This window comes from Aptenodytes patagonicus, chromosome 1, assembly GCF_965638725.1.
Source record: "Aptenodytes patagonicus chromosome 1, bAptPat1.pri.cur, whole genome shotgun sequence".
Classification (NCBI taxonomy): domain Eukaryota; kingdom Metazoa; phylum Chordata; class Aves; order Sphenisciformes; family Spheniscidae; genus Aptenodytes; species Aptenodytes patagonicus.
In genome coordinates this window covers 64415856-64434318 of record NC_134949.1, presented here as the reverse complement: position 1 = coordinate 64434318, position 18463 = coordinate 64415856, and the positions used below count along the sequence as shown (strand labels likewise).

Below are 18463 nucleotides of genomic sequence, written 5' to 3'. Positions count from 1 at the left end.
TCTCAGACTAGACAGCTGAGGCTGAGAAATAATGGAGAGGAATTAATACCCAAATACTGGACAGAACACGTTTAAACAACCAGTCCATATAGGTCATATGTCAGGATCAATGTTCATCACTATTCCCTGGGTTGAAACTACTAATTGAATTGAAATGTCAGGAAAATGAATGGCTCTGCAGGAAGCTATGATTTCATATGAAAACAAATACAGTTGGAGATAGAGGAAGGCTATTGCTTCCTGCACCCTCTTGAAATGAAAACAAAAGACACAGCAACCAAGGCGCATAAAGCCTAATCCAAAATCAGGTAAAGTCAATGGGAATCTTCCACTGATCCACTGATATTTGAATCATGCCAGAGTATGCAGTTTCAGACAAATTTCTTTGTATCCCAGTAGATTATGTCCCCAGGATGCAGCTGTTGACTCTCATTAATTACTTGTACAAACCCAACAATGGAAAGCATCATAGCCAGCCTTATATCCATCCTTCTCTACCATTATAAGATGGAAACTGCTATCAGAGGACACAGTCCTTAATTTATCTCTAGATATGGTATGCATTATTAATGTCAGCTTTCTCCTGCCCCATCTTTGCTATGTCTCAGTCCTGACCAGAAAAACACTAGTTGATGAGAAAATATTTGTGCTTCTTTGCAGGTAGCTTGCATTTGTCTCGGGCTTCCAGTAAAGATGCTAACTCTAACAATATCTCTAACTTGTTTATACAAAGCTAGTTTCAGGACCAACAGCTGCCTCAGTTTTGCTTCTTTCACAGTGATGTTTTCCTCAATAATTTGGAAGAATTGGGAGGAAATTAGAAAAATGTGCCTAAATTGGATGACTATAATTTGTGTTACTGAGAATTTTTTATACTTCAATAGCTCAAAAGCAATTTTGTTTTTTTAGACTCGGAAGACAAATCCTTCCATCCTTAAGATATAATTGCAGCTACCCCAGCACCTCTATTCATGTTTGTACTCAACTACCAGCTCTGGTTACTTACCCACTCTGTTTGCTCCTGACAACATAAAGGAAAAAGAAGAGACAACACAATAATTATTACAAATAATTCAGCTGGAATGGCAACTGGAAAAAACACACAGCAGAAAGATGATTGCATTTACTTTTGAATGAAATGCATGAACTTGGATCAAACTGCCAAGCCTCAGCTGCCCAAAAAGGGAGCTGAATCTGCCATTTAACAGACAGAGAGCTCTCTGCAGACAGTGCCTCCAATTCTGAATGCTAAAAATAGTCCCTATGATTACCAAACTAGAGGCACCAAATGCTGAAAAAATAGTATATTTGATCCAGTAAGAGCATGATAGGTAAAAAGGACACATTTTACTCAATATCCTTGCTGCCTTTGCCAGATAATTCAGATGCAGCAATACCTAACGCTTCTACACCAAAAGGAAATGTTAAACCTTACATAAGGTTTTAAGCCAGATGGAAAACAAAGAGACAAAAATGGAGTCCCCAGGTAAGAAGAAATGGGAGAGCACTAAATAAGGGCAACAGAATAGGTTGGAGCAACTCATAAACCATCCTGAGATGAGCTCTGTCATAGCATAATTGTTTTCCTACATATTTACTTGGACATCATTTCTGGTCCTTAGAGCAAACCCAAGGCACTGAAAACATATGTAGCATCAGTACAGTATCTTATTTTTGTAAATTGTGTAAAGTACATACAGCATATGCTGCCTGCTGAATTATTAGGAAGTACAACTTTTTAGTCACATTAGCAGATCCTGTGCTTTGTTTTCTTACATGTTCGTTACAGAGGAAAGCCTGCTCCATCACCCTTGCTCTTCCAGGAGCAGTCCACATTATGAAAGTTTAAGAATCATACATTATTGAACTTGCTGTTTAGCCACCCAAGAGCTAGCAGTTTAATATAAACTATCTTACATATTCCTCAATCTCATTTCTTCAACATAAACAAAACCAGAAGATTGTCTGCTGTGATCTGAATTTCAGGGGCACTGCATTCCTCGGTAGTCATCTTTCCATCTCAGCTGGTACTTCACAGAGTATGTGGAAAAACATTCAATATACCGAAGAGACTGCTCACAACGTGGTCAGTATTTTCTTCTTCTCAGTTTCTGCTGCTGTCAAGGCCATGTGTATTAAGAACAGATGGGGATATCACAAACTCCTTTACCAGATATTCAGTATCAGAATTTTCTCTAGGAAGACTATTGTGATTTAAGGCAAAGATCTGGTAACTAAAAACCTCAAGCAAGGAGCAAGGCATCTAAACCCAAAAGGCTCTCAGAAAAAACACTTAGTGTTTTTGTAGGCACAGTTAACTGCACACTTTTAAACAGGAAAAGAATTTAAAAGAATGTTTTAATTAAAAAATGAAAGTGGGTTTGCAGCGTTTTTTCAACTTTTCAATGAGGAAATAAATATATCTTAGGGTACCTCTAAGACAAATGGTGGCACTTTAACTGGAACAAAGATGATTCTTTACAAAAAAATGTCACTGTTATTAATGTATTAGCACTGGATTTCATCTTTCTAAAGCACAATCATGAAGGCATTTTTGATTTCTGAATTAGAACTTATTTGTAAAACTTTTACCTCTCTGGTCTCTTTTCTTTAATCTCATTTTTTTGAAGTTACAGTTACAGACCTATACCCATGCTGTATCAAGTCCTGCTGTGACCTCTACTGCCCATGTAACTGTCTGCAAGACTGCTACCACAAGAGCCACAATTAGGCCTAAATGGAAAGAGGTTTGCCAGGGGTGTGTGGGAGAGAAAAGGAGGGAAGATTCATCCCTGCTAAGCCATTAGTTTCAAAAGCTTGCTGGAATGAAAGGAATGTGTAGATCTTCAGTTTCAACAGAAAAAACTAAACCAAAAAGGAGAGAAAGAAAATTTTCTGTGACACAAACCAGAAAAATCAACAGCCAAAGATGAGTTTGGAAAAGTTACAGCACCAGAGTAACTTTTCAACCTGAGTTAAGCACTGCTAGTGCACACAAGGAAAAAAAAGTAACAAACCTTTCTTCACTGCTCTGCGTGGTTTGCCCTCGTTTGCAACAGTTGATGGTCTTGCAGTTTCTTCTCCTGTCTCTCTCCCGCTGGATTGTTCACTTGCTGTGGAGTCAGCGTCTGATGGCGAAACTCTGCCACAAACATTAAAAAAAACCCCAAACCAACATGTAACATAAGTTTGCAAAGGGGCACAGTTCTCACATGCAAAGAATCCTGTGCTAAAGTATTTTGTGAAGACTGCTAATATCTTCCTCTGTTTATAAGTAAATTTATAATAAATTATCAGTTAGATATTCATTGCCATGATGTTACTGTTGCGTGTGAAAACTGACTGCAATAGGAATCACATGTGAAAAGATTATTAACTAATCTTTCCTTTAAAATGCACTTCAAGAAAAAAACTCCGCATTCATAAGTAGCAGTTTACTTTTCAGACAGAAAAGAATTATATTAGAAATAAGAAACCCATACAGGTAATTAGTCTAATATTCAGACTTGCTAACTTCCATGTTTTCTTGCTAACATTACAAGTCCATGTGAATATTTTCCTGACTAGTTAAACGTAGGCCCATTCAAAAATGCTACTTTTATGTATTTATCCCATGCAGTCATGAGATTCTTAAAAACATTTGTTACCTACAAATTACAATCTCAGTGTTCATAATTTTTGTGGGCGATTACGGGAAAAATATAAATACTGTGATTTTCCCCAACAGAATACTTCAGCTGTAAAATTATTCAGAAAGTATAAAAATAGCAAAAATATAGGGCATACACCACTGCCCAGCTGACACCAAAGCCTGTCTTTTCATATGGGATCAGCCTTTGTGATAGCGTCTCTAGTGACCATTTTATCTTGTGAACATTCATATTCTATTCCTGCAGGGAGTTAATCACTGAAAGTGTGCACGTGTCTGTGCATTAACCTTGTTAAGTGCAAGATTTGCTTGGGCTAGATGGATATCTGAACTAGTTACTGAGGCTCTTGGCTAAACATCAACCTGTCTAGAGCATGCAGGCTAAGATAACTATACCCAGCCAGACAAATTCATTGAAAGTTAAACCTACTCGTTGCAGCAGGCAATGTTCCAAATTTAACTCCCCTTTTTCTCCTCCCTGAACAATGCACTGTTAATTGAACTCTGTCTTTCATTCTTTTCTGCAGGACTGTAATACTAATAGGTCACATCCCAATAAAAAAAAAAAAAATTAGCAGGGAAAAAAGGAGAACTGGTTCTCAATGAGCTTACAGATCTGCACCATTGCATCTTTTCCTCTTTTCTAAGGTGGAGAGGGTGGGCAGAACTATCATCTCCATCACTTTTGTCTTGGTTCAGCAGAGTATAAGGCTGGAGTTCTGTTTCCAGATCTGCTACTGACTTTCTGTTTCACCTCATTGTGCTTTGTATTCCTTCATACTCTTTCCTCAGTCTATCTAAATTATCATTAAGTAAATTATAGGAACATAAATAGTGCTGAGTCAACATCAGTCATTCTTTATAAGTGCTGAGGAATATGCAGTTGTATCCTCTCAAGCCAAAACAACAGGTCCAACTCTCAGCCGGAGCCTAGAGATGTTGTGCTTTCAGAACTCGGTTGTTTTCCTTGTTTGTTGTTTTTTACAGATACAGAACATGTACTCAAATCACAACTATATTTCCTGGCATGCAACATACAGTCCTGAATTGCACTGTGATGAGCCCAGTTCTGTATTTCCTCACAAAACAGAAAACAGCTAAAACCAACACAACACACTATACTATCATTTCACATTTCAACTTCTGCCTCAGGGAATAAATGTTTTAAATCTCAAGCTGACGTGGGCATGTCAGCATGTTAGGGAGATGATGGGAACATCTCCATAGTTAAGCCTAAAAGGAGATTTGCTCTTAAGGGAGGATGAGGGAGAGGAGGGAAATTCTGTTTCGAAAACATTTTGAAGTGATTGAATTTAGATGCTATTAAAAAAGGAAATATCTTTGTTCCAAATTTGATCAACGCTTCATTATTGTCTTCAGGGGAAGCATTAAAATGTTGGCTTCTGAAAATTGTCCCGCTTTATTTTCTGAATTATTCTAGAAGAAATACAGTAACAGCCTCAAGTTTAAATTTCTTTCTTATACTGATGTGCATGTGAATATGGATACCTTCTCCTCCCCTTAAGTATCATCTCTGTCTTAGGTCACTTTTGAACTTTTTAAAAGAAACACAGAAACGCTTGTCCTTCTGATTTATATTAATTTGTTTTAATTTATGTAAGCTACACCAAAACGAGTTAGCTAATTTTTCTTCCATTATTTTGCAATTTTGCCCACCTTCCACTGTACCACTGGTAGTCTACTACTTGCAAGGCCCATAGGGAGTTAGGAAGACAGACTCAGCATCTGGGAAAGTGGAAACTGAGCTGTACAAAGCCCACGTGGGGAAGATGAAGCAAGTACCTTAGGACAACTGGGGCTTTAGAGGAAGCACAGAAGGTTGAGCAGAGGAGCAAGCTGTGTCTCAGAGACCTGCAGCTCAGGAAGAACCACCGTTAGTTTCTTTCTAAGCTCATTCAACTCTGCCCTTGCTTGTTTTTTTTTTTCTCCCACCATGCAATAGCACATAGGTAAAAGCACAGGGGATGCAGAGCTGGAGACAAAGGAGTGGAAAAATATGAGAAGGAGGGAGAGGAAGAAGAGTTACTGGGAAGTGGAGCACAGAGGAACTCCGCAGTGAGGAGCTGTTTGTGACTCATCATAGCACTCCTCTCCTCAGGGCTCCGTTTTTTTCCCACCTATTGCCTTCCCACTTATCCCTTTTTTTTTTTTAATGCACAGATCCTTCTTTACTACATAGCTCGGTTACAGCGCCTATCCTACAAACACAATCCTTTCCAGCAAGACACATTCACATTATTTGATTATTGGAAAAGGTTAGGAAATTACTGCTGAAGGCTGACAGACACTTCTCCACTTGCACAGCTGTAAATCATCACTCCTTTTCCTGACCAAAGCTGGTTTGCTATGAAAGCAACCAGATAACCACAAATAAAAACACTCATGCATCTTCCCTGAATTTTGGAGATACCACTTATTGCTGGAAATTCCTTATCTTACTTATAAGGATACATAATATCTTATATCTTATCATACATGTATTGATCACTACTAATATTATTGAAACACACTGCTATTTGTCAATGGTTTTCACTTGTTTTTAACCACCCGTTGCCGTGGTAGCCAGAGATCACTACAAAGAGAATACATCAGAAAACATACACTTGGTGTTTCCACTAAACAAGCAATGACTTGACTCCAGCCAACCCAGTAGTGTCTTAAATACCACTCTTAACTGGGAATGTTGCCTTTAAGAGAAAAATGGACACTAAATCCTTACAACATTGTACTATTGAGTAGCGAGGTGTAACTCTGATGGCCCACTAGAAAACGCAAGTCCCAGAGCTCTGGAACAGTTCTTTCCACTGAAATTGCCCTAAAAATACAGTAATAGCCAGCCATTAATAAACTGTCACCTACTACAATTTGTTTTATCTCTGTGAACTGACCTCCCTCTGTGTCGAACAGTCTTTGAAGGCTTTGAGGAAGTCTTGGATTTGGGGCTGGGCACATCTCCGTTTTCAGATGGGGTAGTATCCTTAATAGGTCCTGGTAAAGGAGCTGGCTCATGGATAATCAGGACATCATCTTTATTGTGCTGGCCCAGATGCTGCTTTGCAAAATCAAAGCCTTTCACACTGGGGGCTTGTAGCTGCGAGAGAAGAACAAAGACAAAAAATAGGAACCATGAGTGACAATGAGTACAAAGGCTTTGGTTAAGATCTGCAAACAATGGCCACTAGGAGGATGATCAGGCTATGGTAGTCTCAGGAATGAACATGAGCGCTGCAGGGAAAAGAAAAATAAACCCCCCACAATTCTGTCATCTTACTTCAGTATAATGACACACAGTTTAAAACTCCAAATCAGCAAATCTAGTTAAAAAAATAGCCTTCTGTTGCTGCTACATCTTTTTCCAGCTATTTCTTCAGATTTAATCATTGTGTGAGGAGCTTTTTGCGTACTTATGGGTGCAAGGCCATAGACACCTTTGTACTGACTGAAATGGTAACTATTGCCAGGTCATCCTTCCATTTTTTTCAGTCAAAATGAGTGAGGTGAGTTTAAATAATTTGAATAATGTCACTGCTGATCTTCCCCCTTTTGAGCTCCCCAAATCTGCAGGAGTCAGGGAGTGCTTGTACAAACACCTAGTTCATCTGATGAAAGATAAACGTTCTGCAGATCTGAGTTATATGGCAGCCTAGCAATGGCTTTTCAGCCAGCATGGATGCCTCCAGAAAAGAACTGAAAATCTACCTCGTAGGAATTTCATACTGAATAGACAGAAAAATATACAAAAGGCTTTGGAGTTTAGAGAAATTAGATACTTATCCTAGAGATCTTATTAAGGGATTATGGATTCAATGGGTGTCTTGCTTGAGAAAGACACAGAACTGGCCCTTGCAGTTTTATAACTGTATTTATAAACTATTTATAAAAAAGCTAATCTCACCTTGTCAATGACTTGATTCAGACTTAATTTAATCAAGCCTCCAAGTTTCAAGCTCTCCTGCTGATTTTTTGGGGCTTTGGAGTCATTAGAAATTCTGAAGAACTAATCAAGAGAAAGTTTTTCTTCAAGTCCCGCTCAATTTTATGTAGTTTGGAAGTCAAAAGTAGAAAGAAATGTTGACAACTCCAGTTTTCAAAGTGCATGCACACATACCCACTGCACAGCACACGTACAAAACCCTCTGTGTGTTCCTAGAGCTGATTTCCTGCAAAGTGAAGCATGTGTTGGAGTGTGTTTATGGGTGCGTCAGGTTCCAGATGTTTAAATGAACCCCCTTTCATAAAGCTTGGCATGCCAACATAGCTAACTATAAACAGACTCGTCTGATATCATGCCAAAGATAAGCTTGCCTAAGGAATATTCTGAAACAATCTCTTCAAAATATTTTCTTAGTAAGCAAACATTTTCCAAATGGTTCTTAGAAAGGATGTTGTAGTAGAGCAAACTGCCTATTTAGACCAGTAGATGGCAATAAAAGCTCTCCTGTAAAATCCAAGAGCTATCTCAACGGTTGAGGTTTCAGGGTCCTCTTCTCACAAAATGAGTAAGCTTATTATTTGAACAGATCTGGATGTCTTCCACTACACTCCATTTTTCTGGGGCTTTACAACAGTCCCTTCAATTCAGCATTATGGGTGATTCAATTATTGAATTTATGTAAATGGCTGCAACTACTGATTCAAAAAGGCACTGCTGAGCTAGACCAGGTGAAGGTGTAACTGTTTATTTTTTGAGTCACAGCCACCTAGTGAACCTTCCTGAAACTTCCCCCCCTTCATAGTTGAAATGTTGTCTTCAGGATCTTGCTTGCTTAAAAAAACACCCCAAATCTCCATGCCTTTTTTTCCCCCAAAAAAAATACTTCTAAGGAGGCACTTTTCACTTCTGCTGCCAGAATTATCATGATGGCTTGCAGCACTTTGATTACTGAAACTCCTCTTAGTTACCGCACCTCCACCTCTGATCCATTTGACATTACGTCTATTCTCTTTGAAGATATTCCTGCGTGCGACGCTCTTCCTTTGAAGCCCTTCAGTGGTTTCCCTTCTTCGAACCCTTTCATGCTCCACCCTCATGCCTATACAGCCCTGCTGCTGATCCCTGATGATCGCTTCCTCTAGTTCACTACATTCCCCTCCCTTGCCTCCAGCCCCCTTTGCTCCAAAGATGATGAGAGTCTTCACCATGTGCTGGGCACAACTATTTCACAAAAAAATTTGGTGGTGCTCTACCCCTTCATAAGCACCCTTGACCTGACCTGCAAAGTTACTGCTCCTTTTTGAATAGTGTGATGGGTGGAATGGGCAAGGACAACTAAAGAGACAAACATTCTAGCAATATTGGAATTACTAGTATGGTTTTATTAAGATTGCTGCATGTCTGAAGCATGCATTTCAACATATACCTTAGAGTTAACTCTAACATACTGGGTTTGTAAACCCTCTGGGGAGTAAAGCAACATGCAAAAATATAAATTTTTAATCTTTTAACTTTGAATAGTCTTATTCCTAGCTGCAGTCTAACATAACCTTTCATCTAAGCACAGTTACGGAAACAGATATATTTATGTGTACATGTACATACACCACAGCATATGTATGCACAAATGTTTATCTGCAGACAGACCACACAGAAGCTGAATTAAAAGACTGTTAGTATTGCAAAGACAAGCACTCACACTATAAGAAATGGCACAGTTAAGATTGTCTGAACAATCACAACTGGATCCTCTCATGCATAGGCATTGCAATAGAGTCTTGAGTTACAAAATCATAAATTCATTTCTTCCATAGGAACCTTCTTTCTCTCTCCCACCCTGCTGGATCCCAGCCTTCTGCTATTAGTCAAAGTTGGGTAGAAAGTAAGAATGTTATTTGTAGAACCAGGATACCCATCTCATTTCATGCAGAAGTTGGCAAACACACAGTGAAAGAAGGAGGGGATGTAAGAAAAGAAAGGATGTATTCTTTTATGCACGTCTGCAGCTAGGGTGGCTGAGACTTTGCCAATGGATTTCATGGACGCTTGTGGCAACAGAGGACTGGCAAGTCTCAGGTATCACCATCCCAGGCCTCAAGAAGCACTCACCCCAGGCACCACAGAACATGTGGCTCTATTTTCCTGAAGTTGCAGCCAGGTAAACTCCTCATCTGGTCTTACTCTTCCTTGCCAGGCAGAACCAGTCCCTCCATCCTGCCCTCTTGCCCCTCTCTCCCTCTGCCTGCCAGCTGCCCGTTCCAGTTTACGCTATCCAAGAACCCGAGGCTCATTGCTCCTTATTCCTTTACCTGGCCTCATAACAACCTCTGTGTACAGCAACAGAGAAAAAACCCTCTCAGCTTTGAAGGTACAGCTCTACAGAGCTTATATGTGCAGAACAGGTGTAAACCTATGAGAATTTAACTGGTAAACCTCTAACAAGTCTCTGTCAATCACATGCAAACATTTTCCCAAAGGTTTAAAACTTAGACATGGGCAATTCCCCACAGAATCAGCAAAAGCATTTCCCTCACACAGAAAAACCTTCTGGTCCTGTTTCCTTTCCTTCCCCACCCTGCAGCCCCAAAGGCTGAGAATATGCCCTAGAGCTTCTCCAAAATGATTTTTAAAATTTGGACAGAGCACTCTATTTTTTCTTAACCTCGTTCTTTGAAAGAACAAGCTGTTCTTATCATCTTAAAAAAAGATTCAGTATAAAACTGAAACTTGAATGGAAAACTTCGACCTGAATGATTCAAATCTTGCAGAGTTTTGTACAGCCAAATAATAACATTTCTAGATATCTCCTGCTAAAAAAGCTTAAGTTGGCAGTACCAGCTCCAGCCAATATATGAACGGTATGAGAGACTGTATGCATGTGCGTACATGCATGTTTGCGCATATGAATGAAAAACCATGATTAAAAAATATAATGTGAAAATACATATATAAAAAACATATCTGACTGTTCATGACCTTTCAAGGCCACTGAAAATGGCCAGGGGACCATGAAAAGATGGTCCTCAATGAAAAAATTGATAAAACGACTTACTAAAAATAATACCTGTTATTTGCGAAATAGTAATACTAATATGATTACTACTGCAGAAACAAAGCTGGCAGAAACCCACTTTATTTTCTTAAAAAAAAAAAAAAAAAATCTACACTTCTGATACTTCACCTCCTAGACCATGGCAACATTATGACTTTAACTGAGAACTGATACTAAAAAAAAAAAAAAAAATCTACATTTTCAGTGAAAAGTGTCTGAAGGATACTGAAACACAACTCTGCTTTCTGCAAGACTAGATGGTCAGATCACTGAGACTGAGTGGAACGAATGAATAGTGTTGTTCCAGACTGAAGAGCTTTCCTACATTTTCTTACGAATTTCTGTGTGCCACCTGCTGCATTCTTCCTTTTCTTAATATCAAGTTATATGGTGTAACAGATTGGATGACCTCTGCTCATCTTAGGACAGGTGGCCAGAATACCATGTGTGGATCTGTCATCTACTATTCATAAATTAACCACCACCAAGGAAAGAATACAATCTCTTTTAAGAGAACATTTGTGCTGATACCGCTACTTGTTCAGGTGCTGAAACTGAGCCTCTTTTTATCAGCCTCAAGTGCCTTTACCTAAGACTGCACAAAACCAGTATTAGCAAAGGTTTCTTGTTTTAAATGTAAGTTGTTAGAGAAGGTTTTCATTTGTTTTATCTTTCTATATTTGCGAAAGGGAAAAGATAAACTACTCTGAAGCTTACCACCAAAATGAACATGTCTAAACTACTGCATTCGTAAGGCATTGTATTATTATACAAATGCAGAACCTGCTGAAATCTAAGGGGAAGATGATTTCAAATTGGTAAGTCAAGACAGTGCTTTAATTCTACTGTTACATACTGAATGAAAAAAAAAAAAAAGTATCTGAAGCTCAATTTGTAGAAAAATCATATCATTTCCACAGAGGCCTACAAAGTCTGTGCACCTCGGTCAAGACTTACTCCATGAAAGCAGCTAATAGTTTCAGTACTGTTCAAGTCACATAAATATAACATGGTTGCCAATATATTCTTTTGTTAGATGCAGAGACACACCAGGAATGTCAAAAATCTGTTTCTTCAAGAAAGCAAATACTGCACACACAGGTCAGTGAATAATTTCAGCAGAAAGCAGAAGAGAAGAAATACACTTACTCAGTATTCTTCCTGTAGTTCCTACAAGTGGCATTTGAATTTGGACATAATATGAAGAATAATGCATTAAGACAATTTTCTATTGATTTTATACCACAGTCCTGCCTTGTTCCTTGTAGAGCTAGACTCATTGAGAAGAGGCTGTTAAGATACATTTCTAAGGAAACAAAGGAGCTAAGCATGATTTCAAAAGTAATACTTTAGTGTTGGTACACAATCTATGAACAGGACAGGAAACCCTGTAAAGAAGTTCTGCTGACTTATAACCTTACTAACATGCTAGCACGTGGAATGCTACAAAAATGACGGGATAAAGAAATTTTACAGAAAAAAAAAGTTTTCAAGTCTACTAGTTTAAATGCAGCAAGGCAATGAGAATCAGTGTTCTTAAAATTAATGTAGGTTGAAGATATAAGTCCGTCTGATTTAGGGTGGCTTAAAGCTATTAAACATTGCAAACTGCCTTCCACGATCTGAGATTCACACCACCAAACCCTTCTCTGTATTCCCAGGGCACCATAGCATAGGGTAGTGCAAATTCACTGCATTACTCTCATGATGTACCAGTAAGCACAATTATTTGCAGCTGCTAGCGTGCTTGCTAGGGTCTTCTTAATTTTAACTCTTTTTTTTTCACCATGCTTCTACTATCCCATCCAAGATGTCACCTACTTCTTCCTCCCACAAGGATCATTCATCCATATTGTTTGCAGTGACTGTTCCATGCGATATTTAAAACACCTACCAATCTACCAATAAATAAAACTTTAGAAGTACCAAGGCATGTTCACCTTTCTCAGTCTCATTTTCCTATTCAGCTCATTCTAATATCATTCCCACCCCTTACGCACATAAGTACACCCTCTGTATTTTTGTTTACATTGCTCTCCTTCAACATAAAACTCTTTGGGATCATAGTCAGGGACTGCCTGTAAAGTATGCATACAAATTATACATGCCATTCAAGAACAATAACACGTATCTGAGTTAAGACACAAGAAACCTTTGTTGATGAAAAAAGCGTATTAGTAGATCACATAGAAGCAGAGTTCCATCTCCATAGCCTCCCTCAAAATACTGAAAAAAGACCCATCTGTATTTCTCAAGATCCTTTTGTGCCATTGACACAATTTCCCTATGAAATGGGATATGATGCAACCAACTTATGCCGTCAGCACAAACTCTTTCCCGGCCTACTTCAAAAAAATATACTAAGCATCACTGACAAATGTGCAGAGGGATGCTTCACTGCTGCTGGTTTAAGAAATGTTTTTAAGCACCAAACCAAAAAAGGTCTCTAATTCCATTTAAATACCTTCACTTGATAACCGTGTAGGTATGTAAAAAGAAGTGTATGTGCAATGCCAGTTCACTATATTGCCTCTTAGGTGGGATGCCATCACCCTTCCATTACAGCTGTGTTACAGCCTGTACCCTCTATGACAAGCCCCATCTCAAAAAGAAGCAGGATTTTGAGATCTGAGGGCCAAAAAAGGGGTTGTATGTACAAAATGCTGCCCATTTTCTCATCTCGGACCAAGTACCTCTTCACACAAGTTACATCTCATGTTTGTCATCACAACAGCACTTCTGTCAACTATCACTGTTACTGGGAACAGGTAAAACAGTTGAGCAAACATGTCCTCGTGGAGAAGAAACATGCTTAATAGTCGCATGGGTTTCTACCATCAAGATGGGGAAAAGTAGCACACGGTATAGCCAGTGCTGGCATGGAAAACCAGAACAAGCTAGCGTACAGCCTCTGGTCCTCCTTCCCTCCTCTGAAAAGTCAAAACTCTGGTTTACTGCCATACAGAGAGTAAGTAAAGCAGGAATCCCACAAAAAATACCACCTCAGGAATTTTGCTCCTGGAGTTGGATTAAAAACAAATAAAGAAACCCCCAAACTTATAAAACTTTATAAAGCCTGAAATTCTCAAGACACCTGTTCTGAAATATTTTCTTAAGACAAATTCTTCTCGCGGATTTTCATCATCCCTCTTCTTCTCCTTTGTGCTTTTCTTCCTGCCACACTAATATTACTGTGACAGCTCAGTAAATTTCACAAAATATAAGAGGGATCATGTTGTTGAAAGCCCATAACTCTGAGTACATCTATGCCCACAGGCTGCTGGGATAACTGCTGTAACAGGCAGAATCTTGTGCCTGAATCATACACACTTTTAGCCTTCCTTCTCAGACAGAAATGCTGCAGGGCGGATACTATCTTAATCACGGTTTGGTGAGGTTCCTCTGCACACTGGTTGGATGAAAGTGTCAGGAGTAAATTAGAAAAAGATTACCAGCTTTATAGGATAGACAGGTCACCGCTGTGTCTCAGTTCCACCAGTCTTCTGTCCATAAGTTATGTCAAACAATTATTCCTCCAAGGCCACGTACACAACACTGACATCAACTGTAACCTCTAAGAGAGGTAGCACAACGCATCAAAAAATTATAAATTAAGGAAACTCTCTTCTCAACTTGTGAAGCAAAAGAATACATTCATAACATGGCTCTCACCATCTGGACAGAGCACATACACAACACAGTCCAGAAACACTTCCTCTTCGCAAATGATGAGAAAAGTAAGACTTCTAAGGTAGAGCATAGGTCAGCAATTTTCATTTATTTTTGTGCTGGTATTTTGTTGGGCTCAGTGACTCAGACATTTATATATCTAAAAAGGGTTTAATGCACACAGAAAGAAAGTGCATTCATATATACTGCAGAAATAATCTGCTTGCTGAAATGAAGCTACAAGTGAGTAGCAACATTAAAACCTTAGGCAACAGTGATTTGATATTGGCCCGTTTCCTTGTTCCCAAAATAGCTAAACTGTACAGTAAACTCTTTATCAGCTTTTGTTAGGAAAGACAGAATTTATTTCCCCAGTATAAATCTAGTCTCAGTGGTCTATTATGTTTAAGATGGTTGTCCTGGTTTCGGCTGGGATAAGAGTTAATTTTCATCCTAGTAGCTGGTATAGTGCTGTGTTTTGCATTTAGCATGAGAATAATGTGATAACACACCGATGTTTTAGTATAAACACTGCTTAGCAACAATAAAATCAAGGACTTTTCAGCTTCCCATGCTCTGCCGGCAAGGAGGTGCACAAGAAGCTGGGAGGGGGCACAGCCAGGACAGCTGACCCACACTGGCCAAAGGTATATTCCATACCATGTGACATCATGCTTCGTATATAAGCTGGGGGGAGTTTGCCGGGGGGCAGTGTTCGCTGCTCAGGGACTGGCTGGGCATCGGTTGGTGGGTGGTGAGCGGTTGCATCACTTGTTTTTCCTGGGTTTTGTTCCTCTCTCTCTGTTGTTGTTTTCCTTTTCATTACAATTATTATTATTATCATTATTAAGCCGTTCTTATCTCAACCCATGAGTTTTCTTTCTTTTGCTCTTCTGATTCTCTCCCCCATTCCACTGGGGGGGAAGGTGAGTGAGCAGCTGCGTGGTGTTTGGTTGCTGACTGGGGTTAAACCACGACAATGGTATAAAGTTTATCCGTATTTTGAAAATGGATTCTTTTTCTTTTTGTTTAACACCTTTTCAAAGAGTAGCCACTATATAAATGTCACTCTAAATCCATGGGTCACCTACATTTTGAATAGCACATGCAGTTCTAGTCTCTCCCTCTCAAAAAGGATGGAAAAGAATTAGAAAATGTTCTAGCCTTTTCAAAGGCTAGCACAGTTGGTTCAAAGGGCAGTTCAAAAGAATGGATAAGAAAACTGGGACTCCTCTGTCTGGAAAAAGAGATGATGGAGATGGGAATATGACAGAGATCTGTAAAGTCAAGGCTGGCAAGGAGCAAGTGCCTAGGAATCAGCTGTTCACTGTCCCCTCCAATACAAGGACTAGGGGCCATCACAGAAAACAAGGAGGTGGCAGGGTAAAAGCAACATGAAACCAGGTGACGTGGTTCTTCATATAACATGCTGTGGAAATCCCTGTCAGCAGCTCAGATGGGTTTAGAAGGACCAGACAAATTCATGGAAGAGAAATTGTTGAGGGTTGCTAAGTATCACAACTTCTAGAGAAAGTCCCTTAGCCTCAAATAACTGGAGGCTGAAGAGTTACTCAAGGCAAAACATCACATGTACTTGCCCTGTTCTTCTCCCCTTCTACAGGCTTTTGCTTTTGGCACCTGGACTAGCTGGTCTTTTGGTCTGACCTCAAGACAGCTACTCAAATGTTTGTAAAAAAAGCAGATGGAGACATTTTACTTTTCATGTCTATTGGTATAAGCAGTATATCTAAGTGTGGTATTTTATTTCTACAATTTGTGAATAGTTAATCCTCATTACAGAAGAAGAGTTCCCACAAAAGAGCTCTTGCAGAGGAATTGCTGTCAGAGAAATGTACTGTTGAGAAGTAATTAAGATGTTGAATAATGTGTTCCTTTTTAGAATCCAGCTATTGACTCTGAAGCAGCAGAACCTGTATGCCAATTCCAAAAAGACAACAATTTGGATAGTTAGTTAAGGCTGCTATTAGAAATGAATGATACTTGTTATGCAAACAGTAAGCACAGACATGAATCTCTTGCAGAAACTCATGTCAGTTTTCAAGTAGTTTTTATTAAGACTGGTGTCAGCTGCCTTTCTTAACATGAGTCTCTTTTGACTAGAATTGTTCTGCAATGCAGAGCTGTTGCCTCTACATTATACAGATGAACAAAAGCATTACAGGATGTCAAAACATCACAAGAATTCTTTATACCAGGAGCAGAAGCCTACTATTTAGCCTCCAGCAGGGCTGGCCTCTTTGATCCTGGGAACATCCAAGAGGTAGTCTACTGAATACACAATAATAAGCAAAACTCTCAATTCAGAGGTGTAAAGTTACACCTGACACATGAGATTCAGGTATCAGATGTCCCTGCTTGGAGGGAAAAATAAAAATCCACACAAGCCTCTCTCAGACATCTTACAGAATGCATGACTCATTACCTGTAACCGTGAGTGACACACGGAGGTCTGGCTGGCTGTCAGAAGCAGCACAGATTAGAGCAGACACGCAAGGGCTGGTAACGGTCCCCAGGTGATTACACATTAGCTGAGGTTTGCTGGCACACGATGCAGATTGGCAGCCCTCCAGCTCTGACACTATCTGTGCTACGGCTCAAGGAGAAGGTGGGGTACTGTACGCTTTGTCCTAGGCTTCATGGGGACTGAGCCACCCCACCTCTCCCACATGTGAACACACAGGAGGGGCACTGAGCTGGAGAGATGTGTTCAGCCTTTTAAGAACCAGTGGCATGCAGAGGGCCCCACAGAGGAGCAACTGCTGGCTGGAGAAGTAGGCTTTTTCCCCCTAGGGTTTTAGGATGTGGCCTTGGAAAAACTAGGAGCTGAGTAAGCAACTCGGTCCAAGTTAGCGTTGCAAAGGGCAATGACTTCAGCATGCCCAGCATTTACAGGAGAACATCCAAGACCTTCTAAATAAACCATCAATGAGCTTGTCCACAGGTGTGAGATTCTTGTCATTAGGGTGGGGAGCCTTCCCATGAATAACTGCCTAGAGCTGAAACTACCTCGGAAAAGTCCTAGCAAAGGATTTGACTTTTTTTTCCTCCAAACGCTTGTACACAGCAGGGAAAGTGAAATCCCTAGTGAACCAGGTTCCATTTTAATTTTTGGATGTCCACAGAGAAAGAAATAATATTGCCAACTCTGTTTGCATTACAGATAATATACAGAATGGCTTTTTTGCTCTCTGGGGAAGAGGAAAGGGGTTGAAGGTGTTTTCACACAAAAATTTCAATACTCCAGTACAGAGCAGAATGATGGTTTGGGCATTAAAGACATTTATCCATTTTTTCATGAAGAAGAAAAACAACCCATGGCAAAAATTCCATTTCCCACAAAAGGCACAGCTTTTTTTTTTGCAAGAAAAAAAGCTCAGGTTTGGACAATGTTGCGGTGGATATAGGCAACGGCAAGAGAGAGAATCCTGTAATTTTAAAATGCCACTTAGGCATTTTTTTTTACTTCCAAAGGCAAAGACATCTTTATCCAGCGCAACAACCCAGATCACATCAAGGTGAATTTCCAGTAGGATGCTACGGCTTACAGAACAAGTCATGAATACTTGATGTGCCTTTTAAGTATCTTAGTTCCATATCTTGAAAAGAATTATCCTTGCACAGACCAATGAATCTTGCATAGAAATTCACTGCTCTGACCTGCTTCCTTAGCTCCCAGTTTAAAAAGGGTCCAAATAACTTCGATCTAAGCACGTTTTCCCATCTAATCTCCAGAATGAAAAAGGTAACAATATTTTTCAGGTATTATTAATCCTGCTTTGAGGCAGAGGGATGGATTAGCTAATCAGTCTCTTCAAGGTCCTTTTTTTTTTTTATTACTTTATCTTCGAACCTGGTTTTGTTAGCGTCAGTTTTCTCTCCTATGTATTTATCTTTGTATTCATATTCACTTCAGTAGCAGACTTCTGAGACTACCCAGAAGTAAAACATCCCTTAGTATTGTCTGAGTTCAGGCTTTCTCTCTACCCTTTGCAGAAGATAACATTATGAGCCTTTTTAAGAAGGACACTTACGCCATCCCATCTGCAAGACACTGATCCTGTGATGAAACTAGAAGGCCAGAAGGAGAGAACGGAAACTGGTGGAGTGGCATGGTACA

General features: G+C 39.6%; 1 protein-coding gene across 3 annotated transcripts in view; it reads right to left on the bottom strand.

Annotated features, from left to right (window-relative positions):
- The window catches only part of KIAA1549 (KIAA1549 ortholog), a 152098-nt gene that overhangs the window by 21515 nt on the left and 112120 nt on the right, over positions 1 to 18463 (bottom strand). For all 3 annotated transcript variants that reach the window (XM_076339853.1, XM_076339861.1, XM_076339870.1), the window contains exons 11-12: positions 6559 to 6761; positions 3018 to 3142 (exon numbers count right to left, since the gene is read on the bottom strand). In XM_076339853.1, the coding sequence (XP_076195968.1) occupies positions 3018 to 3142; positions 6559 to 6761 (328 nt within the window). The remainder of the gene's footprint in view (positions 1 to 3017; positions 3143 to 6558; positions 6762 to 18463) is intronic.